General features: G+C 37.0%; 1 protein-coding gene across 3 annotated transcripts in view; it reads left to right on the top strand.

Annotated features, from left to right (window-relative positions):
• LPAR1 (lysophosphatidic acid receptor 1) overlaps window positions 1-24,333 on the top strand; it is a 186,400-nt gene that overhangs the window by 82,296 nt on the left and 79,771 nt on the right. For all 3 annotated transcript variants that reach the window (XM_010365565.2, XM_030920225.1, XM_030920226.1), the window contains exon 4: window positions 21,644-22,391. In XM_010365565.2, coding sequence (XP_010363867.1) covers window positions 21,644-22,391 — 748 coding nt within the window. The remainder of the gene's footprint in view (window positions 1-21,643; window positions 22,392-24,333) is intronic.

Raw genomic sequence — 24,333 nt, 5'->3', positions numbered from 1 at the left:
GTTTCTTTCCTCAATGTAGGTTCTTGATGCTTTTGTCAAAAAATAGGTTGACTGTAAATACAAGGATTTATTTCAACGTTTTCTATTCTGTTCCATTGGTCTATGTGTCTGTTTTTATACCAATACCTTGCTGTTTTGATTACCATAGCCTTGTGATATATTTTGAAGTCAGATAGTGTGATGTTTCTAGCTTTGTTCTTTTTGCTCAGGATTGCTTTGCTATTTGGGCTTGTTTTTGGTTCTGTATGAATTTTAGGATTGTTTTTTCTATTTCTTTAAAAAATGACATTGGTATTTTGATAGGGATTGCATTGAATCTGTAGATTGCTTTGGGTAGTAAGATCATTTTAACAATGTTAATTCATTCCATCTATGAGCATGGGATGTCTTTCCATTTGTTTGTGTCCTCTTCAATTTCTTTCATCAGTGTTTTGTAGTTTTCCTTGAAGAAGTCTTTTCCCTCTTTGGTTAAATTTGGTCCTAGGTATTTTATATTATTTTATTTTGTTTTGTTTTTATAGCTTTGGAAAGGGGATTGCCTTATTTATTTCTTTTTCAGATAGTTCATTATTGGTGTGTAAAAACACTATTGATTTTTGTGTGTTGATTTTGTATCCTGCAACTTTACTGAATTTATCCAGTGTAGGAGATTTTTGGTGGAGTCTTTAGATTTTTCTAGATATAAGATGATGTCATCTGCAAAGGGGGACAATTTGCCTCCCTCTTTTCCAATTTGGATGCCTTTATTTCTTTCTCTTGCCTGATTGCTTTGGCTGCAACTTCTAGTATTATGTTGACTAGGAGTGGTGAAAGTGGGCATCCTGTGTTGTTCCAGTTCTTAGAAGAAAGGCTTTCAGCTTTTCGCTATTCAGTATGATGTTAGCTGTGGATTTGACATATATAGGCTTTATTAGGTTGAGGTATGTTCCTTTTATGCCTAGTTTGCTGAGAGTTTTTGTCATGAAAGAATATTGAATTTTATCAAATTTTTTTGCATCTATTGAGATGGTCATATGATATTTATTCTTCATTCTGTTCATATGATGTATTGTGTTTACTGATTTGCATGTGTTGAACCATCATTGCATCCATGAGATAAATCCTACTTGATCATGGTGCATTATTATTATTATTATTATTATTATTATTTTGAGACAGAGTATTGCTCTTATCACCTAGGTTGGAGTGCAATGGCATAATCATAGCTCCTGTTCTCAAGGGTTCCTCTTGCCTCAGCCTCCCATGTAGCTGGGACTATAGGTGCACACTACTATGCCTGGCTAATTAAAACTTTTTTTTTTTTTTTTTTTTTTGTAGAGATGGCATCTTGCTTTGTTGCCCAGGCTGGTCTTGAACTCCTGGGCTCAAGTGATCCTCCCACCTTGGCCTCCCAAAATTCTGGGATTACGGGCATGAGCCACTGAACCCAACATGGTGTATTATCTTTTTGATGTGCCGTTAGATTCAGTTTGCTGATATTTTGTAGAGGATATTTTTCATCTGTGTTCATCCGGGATATTGCCCTGCAGTTTTCTTTTTGTGTTGCATCCTTTTCTGGTTTTGATATCAGTGTAATGCTGGCCTTGTAGAATGAATTAGGAAAAATTCCCCCCCCTTTGATATTTTGGAATCCTTTGAGGAGCATTGTGTTAGTTCTTTGTAAGTTTGGTAGAATTTGGCAGTGAAGTCATTTAGTCCTGGAATTTATTTTGTTGGAAGACTTGTTATTACTGATTCAGTCTCATTATTCATCATTGGTCTGTTTAGGTTTTCTACTTTTTGATTCAATCTTGGCACATTGTATGTTTCTAGGAATTTATCAATTTCCTCTAGGTTTTCCAGTTTGCTAGCGTACAGTTGTTTATAATAGTCTGATGATCTTTTATACGTATTTCTATGGTATCAGTTGCACTGCTTTTTTTTTCATATTATATTTGGGTCATCTTTTTTCTTGGTTATTCTAGTTAGCAGTTCAATTTTGTTTATCTTTTCAAAACACTAACTTCTTGTTTGATTGATCCTTTGTATTTTTTTAAAAGTATATTTTATTTAGTTTTGCTCTAATCTTTCTTTATTTTTAAAATAATAACTTTTATTTCCTACTACACATAGTATTTTTATTATTATTATACTTTAAGTTCTGAGGTACATGTGTAGAATGTGCAGTTTTGTTACATAGGTACATACATACATACGTGCTGTGGTGGTTTGCTGCATCCATCAACCCGTCACCTACATTAGGTATTTCTCCTAATGCTATCCCTCCGCTAGCCCCCCAACCCCCCGACAGGCCCCCGTGTGTGGTGTTACCCTCCCTATGTCCATGTGTTCTCCTTGTTCAACTACCACTTATGAGTGAGAACATGGAGTGTTTGGTTTTCTGCTCTTGTGATAGTTTGCTGATAATGATGGTTTCCAGCTTCATCCATGTCCCTGCAAAGGACACGAACTCATCCTTTTTTGTGTCCTAATCTTTATATATTTTTTTCTTCTATTTATTTGGGGCTTGATTTTGTTCTTTTCTAGTTTTTTTGAGATACATTTTTAGGTTGTTTATTGGAAATCTGTCTAGTTTTTTTGATGTAGGAATTTATTGCTATAAATTTCCTTCTTCGCACTGCTTTGGTTGTATCCTATTGGTTTTGGTACATTGTGTTTCAATTTTCATTTGTTTCAAGAAATTTTTTGATTTTCTTCTTAATTTCTTCCTTGACCCAGTGGTCATTCAGTAGTATTTTTTTTTTTAATTCCATGTATTGGTATAGTTTCCAAAGTTACTCTTGTAATTGATTTGTGATTTTTGTTTTGTTTTGTTTTGTTTTGTTTTGTTTCTCTTGTGGTCTGAGGAGATAATTGGTATGATTTTTATTTAAATTTGTTGAGACTTTTTTGTGTGGTCTACTCTGGGAACTGTTCCACGTGCTGATACAAAGAATATATATTCTATAGCAGTTGTATGAAATGTTCTCTAAATGTCTATTAGGTCCATTTTTATGTAAAGTGTAGTTTAAATCCAGTGTTTCTTTGTTAATTTATTTCCTAATGCTGAAAGTGGGGTGTTGAAGTCCCCAACCATTATTGTATTGGAAAATGTCTCTTCCTTTAGATCTAATAATATTATACATCTAGATTTTTGTGTGTTTCGTGCATATGTTTAGAATTGTTATATCTTCCTGGATTGATTCCTTTATCATTATATAGTGCTCCTCTTTGTCTCTTTTTACTGTTTTAATTTAAAGTCCATTTTATCTGACATGTGTATAGGTACTTGTGTTCATTCTTGGTTTTCATTTGCATGGAATATCTTTTTCTATCTTTTTACTTTCAGTCTACATGTGTCTTCACAGATGAGATGAGTTGCTTGTGGGTAACAATATAGTTGGATCACGTTTTTAAATCCATTCAGCCAGTCTATATCTTTTAAGAGGAAAATTTAATCGGTTTACATTCTTGGTTGTTATTGATATGTGAGGGATCATGTATCCTTTTTCCTTTCTTTTTGTTTATCATTGTGGTTTTGTGGTTTTCTTTAGTGGTAACATATGAGTTCTTTCTCTTCCTCATTTGTGTGTTTGCTCTACCAGTGGGTTTTACACTTTTGTGTGTTTTCATGATGGTAGAAATTATCCTGTCACTTCCAAGTGTAGGACTCCCTGAAGCATTTCTTGTAGGTATGGTCTAGTGGTAATTCCCTCAACTTTTGCTTGTTTGGGAAATACATCATTAATTTTTCATTTATGAAGGATAACTTTGCTGGGTATAGTATCTTTACTGGCAGGTTTTTTTTTTCTTTCTTTCTTTTTTCCTCCTTCAGCACTTCAAATGAATGTGTCATCCCATCCCATTCTCTCCTGGCTATACAATTTCTCCTGACAAATCTGTTAGTCTGATGAGGGTTCCCTTATAAGTGACTTGATGCTTTTTTTTTTTTTCTTGTGGTTTTTATAATTCTCTGTCCTTGACTTTTGACAGTCTGATTATTATATGCCATGGAGAAGACCTTTTTGGGTTGTATCTGTTTGGGGATCCCTGAGCCTCCGATATCTGGATGTCTAATTCTCTTGCTAGACTTGGGAAATTTTCAGCTATTATTTTGTTAAATAGGTCCTCTATCCATTTCATTTTTCTCTTTGCCTTCTGGAACATGTAAAATTCAAATATTTGATCAGTATATTGTGTCCAATATGTCACATAGGCTTTGTTCATTCTTTTTTTATCCTTTTGTTTCTCTTTTGGTCTGCCTGGGTTATGTCAGAAGACCTGTCTTCAAATTCTGAAATTGTTCTACTTTATCTTGTCTGTTGTTGAAGCTTTTTGAATGTATTTTGTATTTCTTTCAGTGAATTCTTTAATACCAATATTTCTGTTTGGTTCTTTTTAATGATATCTGTCTCTGCTAAATTTCTCATTTATATCCTGAATTGTTTTTCTGATTTCTTTTATTGTTTAATCTGAATTCTCTTATAATTCACTGTTTTTAAAAATATTATTATTTTGAATTCTTTATCCTGGATTTCATAAGTTTCTTTTTCATTAAAGTCTATTGCTGAAGAATTATTGTGCTCTTTTGAAGGTGTCATGTTTCCTTGCTTTTTTGTGTTTCTTTTGTTTGCATGTTGATGATTTACACATCTGATATAAAAGTTTCTTATTCCAGTTTTGGGAATTTACTTTCATAGGGGAGGATGTTTTCCTGAAGATGTATCTGTGGTGTTGGTTGTGTAGGTCACTTTGGCTTTGATTCTGAGTATGTGAAGTAGTGTAGTCTCCATATAATTTCTTTGGCTGTAAATGCATCAGTAGTGTCTGTAATTTTTTTTTTTTTTTTTGAGACCAAGTTTTACTGTTGTTGCCCAGGCTGAGTGCAATGGTACGATCTCAGCTCACCACAGCCTCTGCCTCCTGGGTTCAAGTGATTCTTCTGCCTCAGCCTCCTACATAGTTGCAATTACAGGCATGTGCTACCATGCCCAGCCAATTTTGTATTTTTAGTAGTGTTGGGGTTTCTCCATGTTGATCAGGGTGGTCTTGAACTCCTGACCTCAGGTGATCTGTCCACCTCGGCCTCCCAAAGTGCTGGGATTACAGGCATGAACCATCACACCTGGCCTACATGTCTGTAATTTTTTAAGTGTCTTAGGGTATGGTTGGTTGTGGAGGCTGTGGGAAAGATTTGCTGGGGCCAGGGATGTCAGATGGGTCAGTCCTGAGCCTCAGTAGTGGCAGTTGCAGGCTGAGCATGCCTATTCTTGGTGTATGCTGGTACCAGTGTAAGGGGTCCAGGCAGGCTGATTCTTGGGCTTCCAGGCTTGCCTGAGTGGCAGCAGTGGGCCAGGCATGTGAGTAGGTCCTTAGGTCCCTCTGAGTGTCAGGTGTGATGTGGGAGATAGCAGTATTAGTGATGGGACAACCCTGTGGGATCCAAGTGGTCCATACTGTGTTGACAGTGGCTGCAACAGACTGGGAGCGCCAGTCGCTAGTCCTGCAGGTGGCACATATGTCTGTGTGCCAACTGAGGTGATAGTGGCAGTTTGGGTGAGCCCATCCTGAGGCCCCCAGGAAGCATGCTCAGATGCCAGTGGTAGTGGTTGGGGCAGGGAGATCCCGAGGCCCCTGGATGGCATGCTTGAGCACTGGGGGTAGACGACGGAGCTGGGCCAGGTGGACGTGTCCTCAGGCTCCCAAGTGCTGTGTGCCGGTGCTAGCTGTGGTAGGCAGGGGTGGGGTGATCCTCAGTTCTCCAGTGGAATGCTTGGTGGGGGTGGCAGCGACTGTGCTGTGGTCCTGCTGCTGGAGAGGGCGGGGTTGCTTTCAGTGGCAGCAACCATAGACGGGTGGCTGGAGCGCTCATGCTTCAGCCCCAGGTGGCAGCTATAAGCAGAGTAGCCATTCTTCAGGGCACTTTTAAATGTGTTGTAGCTCTGCTATTGCGGGCAGCAGAGTTGCTGCCAATGGCAGTCAGCTGTGGTGGTAGATGCAGGCAGGGGGTGTCAGTGTAACTTCAGATATGTGGAGCGAGGGGGTCCCCTTGAGTAGGATGCAATTTGGTGGGGGCTGGGCTCTCAAAGTGGTGCTTTGCTGTAGCTGCTTAGGACTAGAGGGTGAGGGGGAAGGTGGGAATTGGCATGAGCTCCATCTCTGGAATAATACTGTTGTATGGTCTCCAGGCAGCTCCCTACGTGAGTCTCAGGGCCCTTGTGGGTTGAGGGCCTCTTCTGTGTCTAGGATTGGAATCTGTGATGGGATTGTGGACCACTGGGGGTCCCTTCCCCTTTCGCTGCATCAAAGAGCCGTTCCAGGCTTTTCACCAGTCCCAGAACAGCAGGCTGCCTTGCTTCCCTCTTCTTCCTTGCCTTAGGTGTTTCCTGTCACTTCTCTGTTGAATTCTAGTACTCTTTCTTAGGTGGTCTTTTTGAGATGTGATTATCTACTTGCTATTTCCATTCTTTGTGGAGGAGATGAGTACCAGATGCCTCTAGTCAGCCATCTTGGCTTCTGCAAGTTTTTAATATTCACAAGAATAATGTACTGCATGCATCCTTGTGCAAATTGCTTCCATCATTAGCATATTTAAAGCTATACTTTGTTTATTTTAACTGCTTTATAATATATCTTTCTGGTAATATTGTGGTTTATTCATTTACCAGTTGATCAATATTTGTGTTACTTTTGATATTTTGATATTATAAAAGAGTGGCAACTGGAATTCTTGTGTCTCTCCTTAGGCACATGTGTGATTTTTTTTAACTAGGGTTAGAATCTTTTGATCAAGTGTATGAACATGTTCATAGTTAATAGTTTTTGCCAAACTGGTTGTCAAAGCTATTGTACTAATTTTACTTTCACCAGCACTGTAGGACTGACCTCACTGACTCTTTACATTTTCCGACTTGGTAATTTTTGCCAACCTGATGAAAATAAATTGGATCTCACTGCAGTTTGTAATTAATTCTCTGATTCCCTGTAAATGTAATTTTCTTTTCATGTGATTATTGGCTCTTAAGGTTTTCTTTTCTGTGAATTGCCTATCCACATCGGTGCCCCTTTTTCTATTGGATTTTTTGGCTTTTCCCTTTTTGATTTGCAAGAAGTCTTTACATTTCACTGTAGAGAAAGTCTTTCTTATGTGTGTTTCTAAAGTTTCTACTAATTTAGTTTTTCTTTTCACTCATGAGATTTTGCGGCACAGAAGTCTTAAAATTTTGATTAGTCTAGTTTTATCGATGCTTTTAGGTCATATTTAGAAATAGTCCCCTCTTCAGAGCTTATAAATATATTTTTTCATTTTCTTCTTAAAATTGTATTTTATTATATGTATATCTTCATATTGCCTGAAATGGATTTCTGTGTTTAAAATAAATATTAAGTTTTTAAGTATTTTTACATGAATGAAGAGATATGTCATTTTCTCAATTGATGGGTAAAATCATATCTCTCATATCAAGTTATAATATGTGTATTTCAGGCTCTCTATTCTGTTCCATTGGGCTATTCATGTATTCCTATGCCAATATCACAATGTCCCAACTACCATCACTTTAAAATGTAGTATTCAATAAGGCATCTAGTTATTAGTTTTCCAGTTGTCTTGGGTGTTGTTCTTTTGTGCTTTCATATTAATGTTCAGGGAGTCTGTCAAGTTCCATGAGAAACCCTTTTGGGATTTTAATTTTATCATGTTAAATTTATATATTGATACTGGGAAAACTGATGTCTTTACATCTTGATTCACAAAATATTTTATTTCTTCATTTAATTAGGTTTGCTTGTATGCTTTTGTAAAGTTAAACTTATTCCTGGATACATTAGAGCTTTAATTACTGTAAATGTGTTCTGTCTGGAAATAATAACTGGAATTTTTTTTTTTTTTGAGACAGTGTCTCGCCCTGTTGCCCAGGCTAGAGTGCAGTGGCATGATCTTGGCTCACTGCAAGCTCTGCCTCCCGAGTTCACACCATTCTCCTGCTGAGTAGCTGGGACTACAGGCACCTGGCACCACGCCCCGCTAATTTTTTGTATTTTTAGTAGAGACCGGGTTTTACCACGTTAGCGAGGATGGTCTCGATCTCCTGATGTTGTGATCCGCCTGCCTTGGCCTCCCAAAGTGCTGGGATTACAGACGTGAGCCACCGTGCCGGGCCTTTTTCTGGTATTTTTATAGTAGCACTTGATTCATACGGCTTGATGATTAATTCAGAAAATTTATTAAACTCTCTTAATACAGTTTGTTTATAGGTGTCCTGCATTTTCTGTGTAGCTGATTATATTATGTGTGGATAAAAATAAGGTTTTTAAAAATTTTTCGTGTTCCTTTTTTTTTTTTTTTTTTGAGACAGAGTCTCACTCTGTCACCCAGGCTGGAATGCAGTGGTGCTATCTCTGCTCACTGCGACCTCTGTCTCCCAGGTTCAAGCAATTCTCATGCCTCAGGCTCCCAAATAGCTGGGATTACAGGCATGTACCACTATGCCCAGCTAAATTTTGTATTTTTATTAGAGTAGAGATGGGATTTTGTCATGTTGTCCAGGCTGGTCTCAAACTCCTGGCCTCAAGTGAGCCACCTGTCTCAGCCCCTCAAAGTGCTGGGATTATAGGCATGAACCACTGCACCTGTCCTTGTTTCTGTTTGAAAGTGAATGCTTAAATATGACATGAATGTCATATTTAAATATGATATGAATGTTTGGAAAGCAAATGCTTAAATATGACAATTAGTGTACATATTTGATAGCTACCTTTCAATAAGTTAGGGAAATTAATTGTCTTCTAATTATAGATTGTCAAAATATCATGAAAGTGTATTAAAAATTACCAAGCACATTTTCCATGTCTTTTTAGATGATCATTGGCTTTTCTTCTCTCTTTGAATTTGTTAAAGTGATTAATTATGTAACCAAATTTTTAAATGTTAAATCATCTTTGCATTCTGGAATAAACCCTATTTAGTCATAAGAAATATATATACATACACACAACCCATTTAGTTATACATACACAAACCCTATCTTGTGTGTGTGTGTGTGTATCTTGAAGATACATGTTTTATTTACTTGCATTTTATTTAGAAACTCTCATTTATGGTCTTAAATTAGATTAACTCATCATTTATCTTGTTCTTACTCTCCTTGTTTGTTCTTGTAACATAATTCTACTGACTTCTTATGGGGTAACCAAATAAACTTGGAAAATAAGTAATAGCAAGTAATTTTAGGTAGGCTTCAGAACAAACGGAAGTAGAATGTTGAGCCACAGTAACATGTAAGATGGGAGTGGAGGCAATGGAGAGAAAACATATCAAGGGAAGAGGATTACCTTTAGACTTCTCGTCAAGTGTGCATGTTAAAATATTAAGACTAAGCATTAAGAAATAGAAACAGTGTATAACTCTTGAACCAATAGAAGTGGAAAAGGGAGAATGCAGTTAGTTCAGTTTTGTCTTTAATCATTTATTATCTGACATTCTTGGGTCTAATCCTGCTGTGGACTGTTCTGGGGATTCTCACATGTTGCATCCTCCTGTGTTTTTTCACTTTTGGAAGATGAGTTTATATTCAGTGGGGCTGGTTTGAGAGAATCCCACGTGACTGTGTTGAGGTCTCGTCCTCCAGAAAAGTTTGGTGTTCGCTAGTATTAGGCGGTGAGTGGAAGGAGCATGGGGATATCCCAAACTCGGGACCTTGGTTTGTGTTAATTTCTTCTCCTGGAGGTTCTCAGACTTGACATAGTCTAACTTCAAATCCCAGCCTTGTGTGATTTATGGGACTAGAGTCATGATTTCTTAAGGGACTCTTTATTTATTTATTTTCCAACCTGGAGCCTGAGCTCGACAAAACTTCCTTGTTCTTCCCAATGCAAGTAGGGATATCTTTTTTTTTTTTTTTTTTTTTTTTTCTGATCTACACACTTACTGTTATGAAGATCTTTGAGGCTGCTAGCTTGATGGGTAGGTCTTAATTCCAACTCACTGCCTCGGTCAAGCCCAAGGGCTTATCTTGTTTCCCAGTAGTATTAAAGCCCTGTCCCCATGATCTCTGACAGTCTGCTGCCTGGACAGCCTTTCACCTTGGTTTAAGTTCCCTCTTAGCTTAGCAGTGCATCTAAGGACTATTTATTATACTTTATCCAGTACATCTTAGTGTTTTTAGTGAATTTTTCCATTCCTTCCTCTTAGGACTGACACAGAATTCTCTTTGGAAATCTGGCAAGTATGATGATGTGTACCTTTTCTCAGCATGGTAGACAATGGGCTGTAATAGATAAAAAGTGCTTTTATTAACTTACAATTTATGTGTTCCACAGTTTCTTTTTGCCTATGTGTATATCACATTGATATACATTATTATTTTATAAGAAGTAGCATTTTATGTACTTTTTTTAGATAAACCTAAAATTTACTAGTTGCATATTCTTCAGCAATTTTAAGTATTCTAGTTTAAAATCATTTTTAGTGGATCACAGTATTGTTTTGTGGCCCATTTTCTAGTTCTTGTGACAAAACACCTCACTTTTGAAAATGTCCAATTTGAAGCTCTAAGAAGGGCGAGGACTTTTTTCTTGTTCATAGAGACTTAATGGAATTTAATTAAACTCTATGCTGTCTCTTTTCTAATCTTTTTCTGGAGAAAGAAAATAGGCCTGATTATTTTGAATTTAAGAATAAGAATTTATAAAGGTAGGCAAGATGGCCGAATAGGAACAGCTCCAGTCTCCAACTCCCAGCGCGAGCGACACAGAAGACTAAAGCGCAAAGAAACTAAAAATCTTGAAAAAAGAGTGGAAGAATTGACAGCTAGACTAATTAATGCAGAGAAGGTTATAAACGAAATGACAGAGATGAAAACCATGACACGAGAAATACGTGACAAATGCACAAGCTTCAGTAACCGACTCTATCAACTGGAAGAAAGAGTATCAGCGATTGAGGATCAAATGAATGAAATGAAGTGAGAAGAGAAACCAAAAGAAAAAAAGAAGAAAAAGAAATGAAGAAAGCCTACAAGAAGTATGGGATTATGTAAAAAGACCAAATCTACGTCTGATTGGGGTGCCTGAAAGTGAGGGGGAAAATGGAACCAAGTTGGAAAACACTCTTCAGGATATCATCCAGGAGAACTTCCCCAACCTAGTAGGGCAGGCCAACATTCAAATTCAGGAAATACAGAGAACGCCACAAAGATACTCCTCGAGAAGAGCAACTCCAAGACACATAATTGCCAGATTGACCAAAGTTGAAATGAAGGAAAAAATCTTAAGGGCAGCCAGAGAGAAAGGTCGGGTTACCCACAAAGGGAAGCCCATCAGACTAACAGCAGATCTCTCGGCAGAAACTCTACAAGCCAGAAGAGAGTGGGGGCCAATATTCAACATTCTTAAAGAAAAGAATTTTAAACCCAGAATTTCATATCCAGCCAAACTAAGTTTCATAAGTGAAGGAGAAATAAAATCCTTTAGAGATAAGCAAATGCTTAGAGATTTTGTCACCACCAGGCCTGCCTTACAAGAGACCCTGAAGGAAGCCCTAAACATGGAAAGGAACAACCGGTACCAGCCATTGCAAAAACATGCCAAAATGTAAAGACCATCGAGGCTAGGAAGAAACTGCATGAACTAACGAGCAAAATAACCAGTTAATATCATAATGGCAGGATCAAGTTCACACATAACAATATTAACCTTAAATGTTAATGGACTAAATGCTCCAATTAAAAGACACAGACTGGAAAACTGGATAAAGAGTCAAGACCCATCAGTCTGCTGTATTCAGGAGACCCATCTCACATGCAGAGACATACATAGGCTCAAAATAAAGGGATGGAGGAAGATCTACCAAGCAAATGGAGAACAAAAAAAAAGCAGGGGTTGCAATCCTAGTCTCTGATAAAACAGACTTTAAACCATCAAAGATCAAAAGAGACAAAGAAGGCCATTACATAATGGTAAAGGGATCAATTCAACAGGAAGAGCTAACTCTCCTAAATATATATGCACCCAATACAGGAGCACCCAGATTCATAAAGCAAGTCCTTAGAGACTTACAAAGAGACTTAGACTCCCATACAGTAATAATGGGAGACTTCAACACTCCCCTGTCAACATTAGACAGATCAACGAGACAGAAAGTTAACAAGGATATCCAGGAATTGAACTCATCTCTGCAGCAAGCAGACCTAATAGACATCTACAGAGCTCTCCACCCCAAATCAACAGAATATACATTCTTCTCAGCACCACATCACACTTATTCCAAAATTGACCACATAATTGGAAGTAAAGCACTCCTCAGCAAATGTACAAGAACAGAAATTATAACAAACTCTCTCTCAGACCACAGTGCAATCAAACTAGAACTCAGGACTAAGAAACTCCATCAAAACCGCTCAACTACATGGAAACTGAACAACCTGCTCCTGAATGACTACTGGGTACATAACGAAATGAAGGCAGAAATAAAGATGTTCTTTGAAACCAATGAGAACAAAGATACAACATACCAGAATCTCTGGGACACATTTAAAGCAGTGTGTAGAGGGAAATTTATAGCACTAAATGCCCACAAGAGAAAGCAGGAAAGATCTAAAATTGACACTCTAACATCACAATTAAAAGAACTAGAGAGGCAAGAGCAAACACATTCAAAAGCTAGCAGAAGGCAAGAAATGACTAAGATCAGAGCAGAACTGAAGGAGATAGAGACACAAAAAACCCTCCAAAAAATCAATGAATCCAGGAGTTGGTTTTTTGAAAAGATCAACAAAATTGACAGACCGCTAGCAGGACTAATAAAGAAGAAAAGAGAGAAGAATCAAATAGACGCAATAAAAAATGATAAAGGGAATATCACCACCGACCCCACAGAAATAGAAACTACCATCAGAGAATACTATAAACACCTCTACGCAAATCAACTAGAAAATCTAGAAGAAATGGATAATTTCCTGGACACTTACACTCTCCCAAGACTAAACCAGGAAGAAGTTGAATCCCTGAATAGACCAATAGCAGGCTCTGAAATTGAGGCAACAATTAATAGCCTACCCACTAAAAAAAGTCCAGGACCAGATGGATTCACAGCTGAATTCTACCAGAGGTACAAGGGGGAGCTGGTACCATTCCTTCTGAAACTATTCCAATCAATAGAAAAAGAGGGAATCCTCCCTAACTCATTTTATGAGGCCAACATCATCCTGATAGCAAAGCCTGGCAGAGACACAACAAAAAAAGAGAATTTTAGACCAATATCCCCGATGAACATCAATGCAAAAATCCTCAATAAAATACTGGCAAACCGGATTCAGCAGCACATCAAAAAGCTTATCCACCATGATCAAGTGGGCTTTATCCCTGGGATGCAAGGCTGGTTCAACATTCGCAAATCAATAAACATAATCCAGCATATAAACAGAACCAAAGTCAAGAACCACATGATTATCTCAATAGATGCAGAAAAGGCTTTTGACAAAATTCAACAGCTCTTCATGCTAAAAACGCTCAATAAATTCGGTATTGATGGAACGTACCTCAAAATAATAAGAGCTATTTATGACAAACCCACAGCTAATATCATACTGAATGGGCAAAAACTGGAAAAATTCCCTTTGAAAACTGGTACAAGACAGGGATGCCCTCTCTCACCACTCCTATTCAACATAGTGTTGGAAGTTCTGGCTAGGGCAATCAGGCAAGAGAAAGAAATCAAGGGTATTCAGTTAGGAAAAGAAGAAGTCAAATTGTCCCTGTTTGCAGATGACATGATTGTATATTGAGAAAACCCCATGGTCTCAGCCCAAAATCTCCTTCAGCTGATAAGCAACTTCAGCAAAGTCTCAGGATACAAAATTAATGTGCAAAAATCACAAGCATTCTTATACACCAGTAACAGACAAGCAGAGAGCCAAATCATGAATGAACTTCCATTCACAATTGCTTCAAAGAGAATAAAATACCTAGGAATCCAACTTACAAGGGATGTAAAGGACCTCTTCAAGGAGAACTACAAACCACTGCTCAGTGAAATCAAAGAGGACACAAACAAATGGAAGAACATACCATGCTCATGGATAGGAAGAATCAATATCGTGAAAATGGCCATACTGCCCAAGGTTATTTATAGATTCAATGCCATCCCCATCAAGCTACCAATGAGTTTCTTCACAGAATTGGAAAAAACGGCTTTAAAGTTCATATGGAACCAAAAAAGAGCCCGCATTGCCAAGACAATCCTAAGTCAAAAGGACAAAGCTGGAGGCGTCACGCTACCTGACTTCAAACTATACTACAAGGCTACAGTAACCAAAACAGCATGGTACTGGTACCAAAACAGAGCTATAGACCAATGGAACAGAACAGAGTCCTCAGAAATAATACCACACATCTACAGCCATCTGATCTTTGAGAAACCTGAGAGAAACAAGAAATGGGAAAAGGATTCCCTATTTAATAAATGGTGTTGGGAAAATTGGCTAGCCATAAGTGGAAAGCTGAAACTGGATCCTTTCCTTACTCCTTATACGAAGATTAATTCAAGATGGATTAGAGACTTAAATGTTAGACCTAATACCATAAAAACCCTAGAAGAAAATCTAGGTAGTACCATTCAGGACATAGGCATGGGCAAGGACTTCATGTCTAAAACACCAAAAGCAACGGCAGCAAAAGCCAAAATTGACAAATGGGATCTAATTAAACTAAAGAGCTTCTGCACAGCAAAAGAAACTACCATCAGAGTGAACAGGCCACCTACAGAATGGGAGAAAATTTTTGCAATCTACTCATCTGACAAAGGGCTAATATCCAGAATCTACAAAGAACTCAAACAAATATAGAAGAAAAAAACAACCCCATCAAAAAGTGGGCAAAGGATATGAACAGACATTTCTCAAAAGAAGATATTCATGCAGACAACAGACACATGAAAAAATGCTCATCATCACTCGCCATCAGAGAAATGCAAATCAAAACCACAATGAGATACCATCTCACACCAGTTAGAATGGCAATCATTAAAAAGTCAGGAAACAACAGTTGTTGGAGAGGATGTGGAGAAATAGGAACACTTTTACACTGTTGGTGGGATTGTAAACTAGTTCAACCATTATGGAAAACAGTATGGCAATTCCTCAAGGATCTAGAACTAGATGTACCATATGACCCAGCCATCCCACTACTGGGTATATACCCAAAGGATTATAAATTATTCTGCTACAAAGACACATGCACACGTATGTTTATTGCAGCACTATTCACAATAGCAAAGACTTGGAATCAACCCAGATGTCCATCTGTGACAGACTGGATTAAGAAAATGTGGCACATATACACCATGGAATACTATGCAGCCATAAAAAAGGATGAGTTTGCGTCCTTTGTAGGGACATGGATGCAGCTGGAAACCATCATTCTTAGCAAACTATCACAAGAACAGAAAACCAAACACTGCATGTTCTCACTCATAGGTGGGAACTGAACAATGAGATCACTTGGACTCGGGAAGGGGAACATCACACACTGGGGCCTATCATGGGGAGGGTGGAGGGTGGAGGGATTGCATTGGGGAGTTATACATGATATAAATGATGAATTGATGGGTGCTGACGAGTTGATGGGTGCAGCACACCAACATGGCACAAATATACATATGTAACAAACCTGTACTTTATGCACATGTACCCTAGAACTTAAAGTATAATAAAAAAATAAAAAAGTAATAAAAAATAAAAAAAGAATAAGAATTTAAAAAGTCTTAGAGGTCATCCTTACCTTAATTTACAAATGAGACAACTGAGATTCAGAACAGTTTTGGAACCTACTGAAAAACAAATTAGCTGGTTGAACATGAGAATCAGAAAGAGATCTGCTTAACCAAAGCTACAAATCAGGCTCCCGCCTCAGGACACTCTATTGTATTTTAACGGAAGTGGAGGAAGTAAGTTTTTTTGATTTATATCTTATTACTAGTTCTTTATCAGCAGAGATTACAGTGTCTCAGTAAAGTACATATTTACATTCATATCTAAATACTAAACCACATTGATGTAATTACTAGTATGTGAGTTTATGCCAACTATTCCTTTTTCCTCTTGGCTAATGCATATGTAATTGTCTTTCAAGAGATGAAAGAACACATCAGATGTAGTATGAGTGGCTCCATGGCAGGCACTTGGGTGCATTAGTCATACCCCAGAAGGCATAATGCAGTGCCATGCCCAACCTGTTATCCTATTAAGGTTCATGAATGTATGCATGGATGAATGAAGTGCATGGTGAGGGTGAACACTATATGTAACGCTTTAGAGTTTAGGCTTGGCAGATTTGTTATAACTTATTTTGAGATCACACAATAAGGTGAGGTAAATTTCTGAGATTTGGAACATCTACTGTACAGAGCAGCCAGCGAGATCACTTCCCTTGAACCCTATCATCTTAAGATAAAATAATTGGTGGATGAGAAAAGGCCATGAATATGAACTCTTTTCAGTTTTGAGGACAACTTAATTTGGGAATAATGCTATCTTATTTAATGTTTTTGTTGCTTGGGCAGGGTAAAATTCTATAACTTCTTATTACAGAGAAGTTTCTAATTACAGTGATTTGGATTTCATAATGAACTTTTTAGAAAAGTACTTATTGAACTTTGTATGATGTATTTTTGTTCTTCCCAAAATTTCTTGCAATAAATATGAGCTACTTTCTAAAGATGAAAAAATCATCTATAATCTCACCTATGTAAATTTTATAAAATTGTCATTCTGTATATTGCTTATGCATTCCTCCTATTTTGCACTCTGTTTTTCTCCAGTAATACAAAAAGTTGTCATTCTGCTTTAGTGTATTAATTATTCAATTCAGTGGTTTTGAATCAGCATATTTAAATTTATTTTTGAAAACTTGTCACAATTTAAATCGTCTCATTTTTACTTGAGTAATAAGAGAAAATTAATATGTTTACATTCTGCTTCCCCATTTCAAGTTTTTATCTACACAGTAAGTAATTTTAATCCCAGATTATTATTAAATTGCTATTTTATTAATAGGTATAGCTTCTTTCAATAATTATTTTTGGTATTTGCTTTAAGTTTTATAACCCTATGAAGAACAATGATTAAGAATCATGTTCTGTGGGTTTTAATGCTTGCTGCCAGGGTCTCGTATTTACTGTATGTGTATATTTGTTTTTTCCTTTTCTCATGAGGGATATGTACTTTCTCTACGAAGGAAGTGTAGATGGCATTCTTTCTGAATACTTACATTTCTGTGACTGTTCTTTATTGTCCTCATATGAAAACATCAATGTAGTTGGCTGTGTATCTCAAAAAATTTCTCTGCATAATGGGTCTGTTTTTTGCAATTCTTATTCTCTCTCTCTTTAGATATTTGACTTGTTATTTATTTTTTCTCTAAATTCTTACAATTTTTCTTTACCATTGAGATCCCAAAATCTCATCAGGATATGCCTACATTTTAGTTGCTTTTAATTGACTTTGTTTTGTAATCTATGTAAGTTTAAATTAGTAATCTGAGACCTTTCTTTTCAGGCAATAACTTGTCTTCTGTTTGGAGCTGTGTTTCTTCAGGTTCCTTCTGATCTTTCTTGGATTCCTGGTGCATCTTGAGTTTTTTTCCTATATGTGCCTTCTTTTCTTTTGTTCTTGTCATCTCTGACTCTTTTCTGAGTATTGGGTGAATTTCTTAAGTCTTCTACCTGCCATTTCAGTTTTCTGTAATTTTTATTCTTCATTTCGTTGTCTGCATTGCCATTTTTAATTCAGAAATTGTTTTTCAGTTTGTTCTGATAGGCACAATAATGGCTTCCAAAGAGATCCATTACTTAATCCTCAGAACCTGTGACTACTACCTTGCATAGAGAAAGGGACTTTTCAGATATGTTTCAGTTAAAGATGTTGAGATGGGGAGGTTCTCCTAGATTTTCGGGTGGGCTCAGTGTAATCACAAGGGTCACTGAATGTGGAAGAGTGAGAGAGAAGATTGACTGTCAGTCATGTGAGGAAGACCTGACTAGTCATTACCAGCTTTTGAAGATGACAGGTGACCATGAGCCAAGACATATGGGCAGCCTCTAGAAGCTGGAAAAGACAAGGAAACGGATTCTCCCCTAGAGCTTCTGGAAAGAAACATAGCCCTGCCCTCTCTGTGATTTTAGTCCCATGAGACCTATTTTGGACTTCTGACCTCTAGGACTGTAAGATAATAAATTTGTGTATTTATGCCACTAAATTTATAGCAATTTGTTAAAGTAGCAATAAAAAACTATTTTTGTGAAGTTTTTACTGATTTCTTTTGTCTTCATAATGGCTTGTTCTATTTTCAGTGTTACTATGTTAATGAAACACGTTGAGGACACAAATCAGAGATGTCCCATCATTTAATCTTTTTCTCTTTCTATCTCTTCTTTTTTTTTCCCCCTCCCATACATCTGCTTCAGTGGAAGGTGATTTCTTCTTTGGTGGGAGATGAGTGGCCACCTCCTTTGATTACATTTTTCCCCATTATGTTCCATAATTGTTTTTCTGTCATTATAGCACTGACTATCTTACTGGCTTATAGTCCAATCGCAGTTAGATTGGATTCTCTCTGAACCATGTGGGTTTTCTAAGTCTGTCAGCTCCTGAAGAAGTAGGAAAGCCCATTCACACTGCCCTTCTGACTGCCATTGGAGGTACTTTCAGGGTCTCCACTGCTTATTCTTTTGACCTGTTGCTTTCTGCAGACGATAAGAGAGGAGATTTAATTCCTCTCTTTTAATTCCTCTATTGTCATGAAACCAACTGAAATTCCTCTCACTTCTTCTCAAGCATATTATACACTCCCAATTTTTAATTCCTGGTGTATTTTCTACTCTTTCAATATTTAGCTGCTAATTTTCATGAAATACAGAGTTCTTATCCAGAATCCTCTTAGTATAGGATTTTAAATCTGAAATAGACCTTATGTATAAGTTAGTCCAATTTTCTCATTTCACAGATGATAAAACTGAGTTTCAAAAATCATTTAAGTTATGCCATTAAATATGTATGGTTTTTATGGCATTACAGTCAATTGTTGAGAGAAAAAAAATGGCACAGGACGGAGCACTTTTCTCTACCAGAGAAAATCTGTCAGTTTTACTCATCTTTGTACATTGTGGCTTAAAGAGATAATTTATACTTTTTAATTTTGCCATCCTTAACTTTATAGTTTTTCCCTGTGGAAAGGGCTAAGAAGCTTCTTATATCTCTGCTTAACTTTGTTGCTACTTGGTGTTCAGAAGTTGGAATGCTGTGAAATAATATATGCTTGATATTTGGTTTAAACCTTTCTTGATTCAGAGAAGGTAAATGGTTATAGAGACTAATGAAAAGAACAGACTTTTATATTTGTCTTGACAAAGTTTTAAATATCCTTTGCAGAAAGGAAAGTTGTAAAGTTTAAACATTTTTGGAAATATCTTTAATTTATTAAGGAAATCAATATGTATTTAGCATGTAGTCCATAGAACAGTTGAATACTATACAACAATGAATATAAGCAAGCTAGAATCTCTGTGTTTATAGGGTTTCATAGCCTAGTGTAGAGGGGATCAACAAATAATTAAGCAATTATGATATTGTGATTCCCTGGACCAGCAGCCTTAGCATTACTTGGGACCCTACCTCAGATCTACTGAATCAGAAGTTCTTGCGGGGTATGTCAGCAATCAGTGTTTTACAAACTCTCAGGTAATTCTGATACAGGAAACCACTGTTTTCACTGTTGAGAACCAGAGTTGAGAGAGAGAGCACAACACATTAAATAGAGCTGAACCTGAGAGTTTGGAGTCATTAATATCTTGAGTTGAGGCTAGAGAGGCAGGTAAGTAAGGTCTGATAAGATGATTGAAGAGTTTAGACTTTTATCTAATGTGTGCTCATAAGCCATTAAAACATGTCTAGTGGGGAAACAGCTTGATCAACTTTGTCTTTTTTTTTTGCGATGGAGTCAGGGTCTTGCTTTGTTACTCAGGCTGGAGTGCAGTGGCATGATCTTGGCTCACTGCAACCTCCACCTCCCGGGTTCAAGTGACTCTCCTGCTTCAGCCTCCCAAGTAGCTGGGATTACAGGTGCCCACCACCATGTTAGTAGAGAGGGGGTTTCACCATGTTGACCAGGCTGGTCTTGAACTCCTGACCTCAAGTGATCCACCCAGTTTGGCCTCCCAAAGTGCTGGGATTGCACGTGTAAGCTACCATGCCCAGGACTGTAATCTCTTTAAGAAGCAGACAAGTAAAGAGATAAATAATTATACAGTGTATTAAGTATAATGTTTGAAGCATAGTCTAAAAGCTATTGAAGTCTAGATAAGGAAAGAGACTTTAGATGCCTGGGTAAGTCAGAAGACTTAACCACTTAAGTGTTTCACATTGTTCTTGGAAGTTTCAGTGTTTGGTAAACATTTATGTACAACCTATGGATATTCAGTAGAATATTTGATCAAAAATAGTGGTTAAAAGTGTCATATCTTTTGGGTAATTTATTAGATGCAAAGCAAAATAAAAATGAAATTGTAGAATGTGAACTGTCTTCAAGATACATTTTTTAATTTTAGGGGTCCCAGGTAAGCTTACAGCTTCAAGAAGAATGACTTACTCTATGTGATGTACAATTTTCTAATTTCTCTTTTGTTACTTATTTTCTAATTTTGTTTAAATATATTATTATATATAATTACATATTATATATAATTATTATATATTATGATATATGTAAGTAAATATATATTATTCTGTTTTACACTGTCTCAATCCTTTTTAGATTTAAGTGAGAGTATAAATAATAAGCAAATATATTCTTATCAATGATGTTGAAGAATAAGTAAACATGTTATAAAGCATTGTCACTCCATACTTTAAAAAATACGCTGCATCTAATCTAAGTATATTTTACTTGTAGAGAATTGTCAAAGGGTCACCTACTCTTTGGAGGTTACGTTGGGTCCTCCAAAAAGAAAAAAAATTCTCAAATGTCATAGATTGGTTGACAAGTCCTATGCTGAGGTTAAGGAGTTATGGGAGTAGGCAGTGCTGACCACAGGAATGTTGAGCAGCAAATGCTGGCTTTGGGCAAAAAACCTTTGATGCACAGTGACTTCTTTGAAATGTTCAGAATGATGGTCCTTGTGGGAACCTGCATTACAAAATGTCTATCCCACATAGAACATACTATGTGAGAATAGAAATGGAGAATAATAGGGCAATGATACCCTATCTAGAAACCAACTGTGTTTACAGATTCCCTAAATAACAGATCAAATAGATTTTACTATGGTAAATATCCAATTGCAATGTTCTGCAAAATTTTTGTCTGTCTCATATATTTTGAGCAAGATTTCTTGGCCATGTGGCTTTTCTAGTAGACTTCAATGACATGAAACCACTAAACAGAGACCTTGTCATTTATTTAACTCCAACTGCCTTTAATCTTGAGGACAGTAATATTGTGAGAAACCTTGGGGTTTCAACATAATCACAAGATGGTATGCAGGATCAAATATTCAAATTATTTGCTTTTGCTTTTCTGTTTCATGTACTATAGAAGTCTTGTGTTGTCTATATAAGCTTTAAATCTGGACCTGTGGCTTCTTTTTCATCATCTTTTCTCCTTTTTCTTTTAGTTCACAGCCATGAATGAACCACAGTGCTTCTACAACGAATCCATTGCCTTCTTTTATAACCGAAGTGGAAAGCATCTTGCCACAGAATGGAACACAGTCAGCAAGCTGGTGATGGGACTTGGAATCACTGTTTGTATCTTCATCATGTTGGCCAACCTACTGGTCATGGTGGCAATCTATGTCAACCGCCGCTTCCATTTTCCTATTTATTACCTAATGGCTAATCTGGCTGCTGCAGACTTCTTTGCTGGGTTGGCCTACTTCTATCTCATGTTCAACACAGGACCCAATACTCGGAGGCTGACTGTTAGCACATGGCTCCTTCGTCAGGGCCTCATTGACACCAGCCTGACGGCATCTGTGGCCAACTTACTGGCTATTGCAATCGAGAGGCACATTACGGTTTTCCGCATGCAGCTCCACACACGGATGAGCAACCGGCGGGTAGTGGTGGTCATTGTGGTCATCTGGACTATGGCCATCGTTATGGGTGCTATACCCAGTGTGGGCTGGAACTGTATCTGTGATATTGAAAATTGTTCCAACATGGCACCCCTCTACAGTGACTCTTACTTAGTCTTCTGGGCCATTTTCAACTTGGTGACCTTTGTGGTAATGGTGGTTCTCTATGCTCACATCTTTGGCTATGTTCGGCAGAGGACTATGAGAATGTCTCGGCATAGTTCTGGACCCCGGCGGAATCGGGATACCATGATGAGTCTTCTGAAGACTGTGGTCATTGTGCTTGGTAAGTTTTGTCTTGACTAACTTACCTTGTAGATTCTCAATGACTTAACATAAACCACATTTTTTTTTTTGTGACAGAGGTAACCAACAGTATGAATATTCACCAGGTATATGTGCAGGAATCACAAGGGGATGAGGCACCTTTATATTAAATGTCAGCTTATGAGTCTTTCTAAAATTATAGAATTAGTGTTAGGGAAACATGGGTCTCAGTGGTGCAGTATAAATGATGATGATGTAAAAAATGTCATTGAAGAGTTTGGCTATCTAATATTGAAAATACTAGAAATACCAATCAAACTCGTTTTGTTTTTCTTACAGCCTAAATTGTGAAACTTTTGCATTGTAGTTTCTGTATTACGTATTTTCAGACAGAAAGTGCTTTCATAGAATATGAATATGCTTCCATGTATGGTTATTTTTATTAGTCTATTCTGTAATTGTTACTACATTATAGGTAAGTATATCAAAGTTTTGTATAGATTTACTGAACAAAACAGATTGGAGTTAATGATATTCTCTGACCGTCATCTTCATGAAAACTTCCTTCTTTTCTATTAATTTTCTATTTGTAGTAATGGAGGTTAATCCATATTTCAAGGTGAAGAGCAAGATTTGTAGAGTCAAATACCTTCTGCTTTTAAATAAGCATTGTTTTTCTTGGATGAAAAATTCATAGTAGTGATCAAGAGGAACATATTTATTCACTTATGTGTGTAGAAGGTAGTTAAAGAGCACCTACTATGTTCTGGGCTCTGTGCTAGCTCCTGGAGGTATACCCATGAAAAGGACAGATATAGACATTTCCTTTGGAGCTTTCCTTTGGAGTGAAAATTTTTTAAAATAATTACCCAATGGAATTACACATTCTCCATAGACTGTATTCAGGTTAACATTTGATCACATTAAAAAATCTTTTTTGAAAACCTTTTATTATTTCATCTTTCTCTATGGAAATTGAAAAAAAAAATTTTTATCACCTCCTCTTTCCCCGCAGAAATCCATTGGGAAGTTCCTGTAATTCTCTGTGCTCCAATTTGTGTAGCATTTTTGAGTGAATGTAACATGGGATTATGTGGTTCCTCTGAATCTTTGGGAGTGACCTTAATTTTAGCCACTGAAAGGAGACAGGGTCCTAATGATCATTATATAAAGTAGCATTCAGATTGATGCATAGGTCTCATCTGTTTTGGTTAGGGTGAATGCATCATGGACATCATTTTCAGCTGTACTCATTGTTGACTGTCTTGTAGACCTGTGAGAATAGCAACTAAGCCTTGGGATCACTGACATACCTAAAACCCTGCCTCACTAACTGAAACACGGAGGACCCCGTCACCTCAGATATGCGATTGTCTTATTTCATCCAATGAAAATTAGTAGTAGAACTACAAAAATGATTTCTCTGTATGTTTATTAACAGGACCTTAAGCACACCTGTGCCACAAGGCCGTATTTTCCATAATGTGGATGAAACACATCTTCGTTTACCATGGATGCTATTTTTGTATGAAATAAAACATGAGACATTAAATAACATGAGACTTTTTTTCTGTATTGACTCAAATGTTTATTTGCTGATGATCTAAATGTTGGTTGACATTTTTTATATGCGTGGACTTTTTCTATTATGAAAAGGGCTGCTCATAGTTCACAGAATTGCCAGCAGCAAATGACTACTGAACTTGGACTATTAACTTGCCAAGTTCTTGTTTTAATTTTGACCTTTCTATAATATCTTGTGTATTCCAGTGTGCAAAGTACTGAATGATTGACATACTTTTGTGCCTCATTGGGTTGTTTTTCATGTTGAAATAATAATTTTGAGGCTGTAGGAGCTAGTGTTTCAGTGTACATCTGCCCTAAATGCCTCTTTCTCATGCCCAACTACTACCACTACACAACCACTAACTTTAAAATAACAGAAATAATATTTAAACTAG

This window comes from Rhinopithecus roxellana, chromosome 16 (assembly GCF_007565055.1).
Source record: "Rhinopithecus roxellana isolate Shanxi Qingling chromosome 16, ASM756505v1, whole genome shotgun sequence".
NCBI classification, from domain to species: Eukaryota; Metazoa; Chordata; class Mammalia; order Primates; family Cercopithecidae; genus Rhinopithecus; species Rhinopithecus roxellana.
This window is presented reverse-complemented; position numbering and strand designations above follow the sequence as displayed.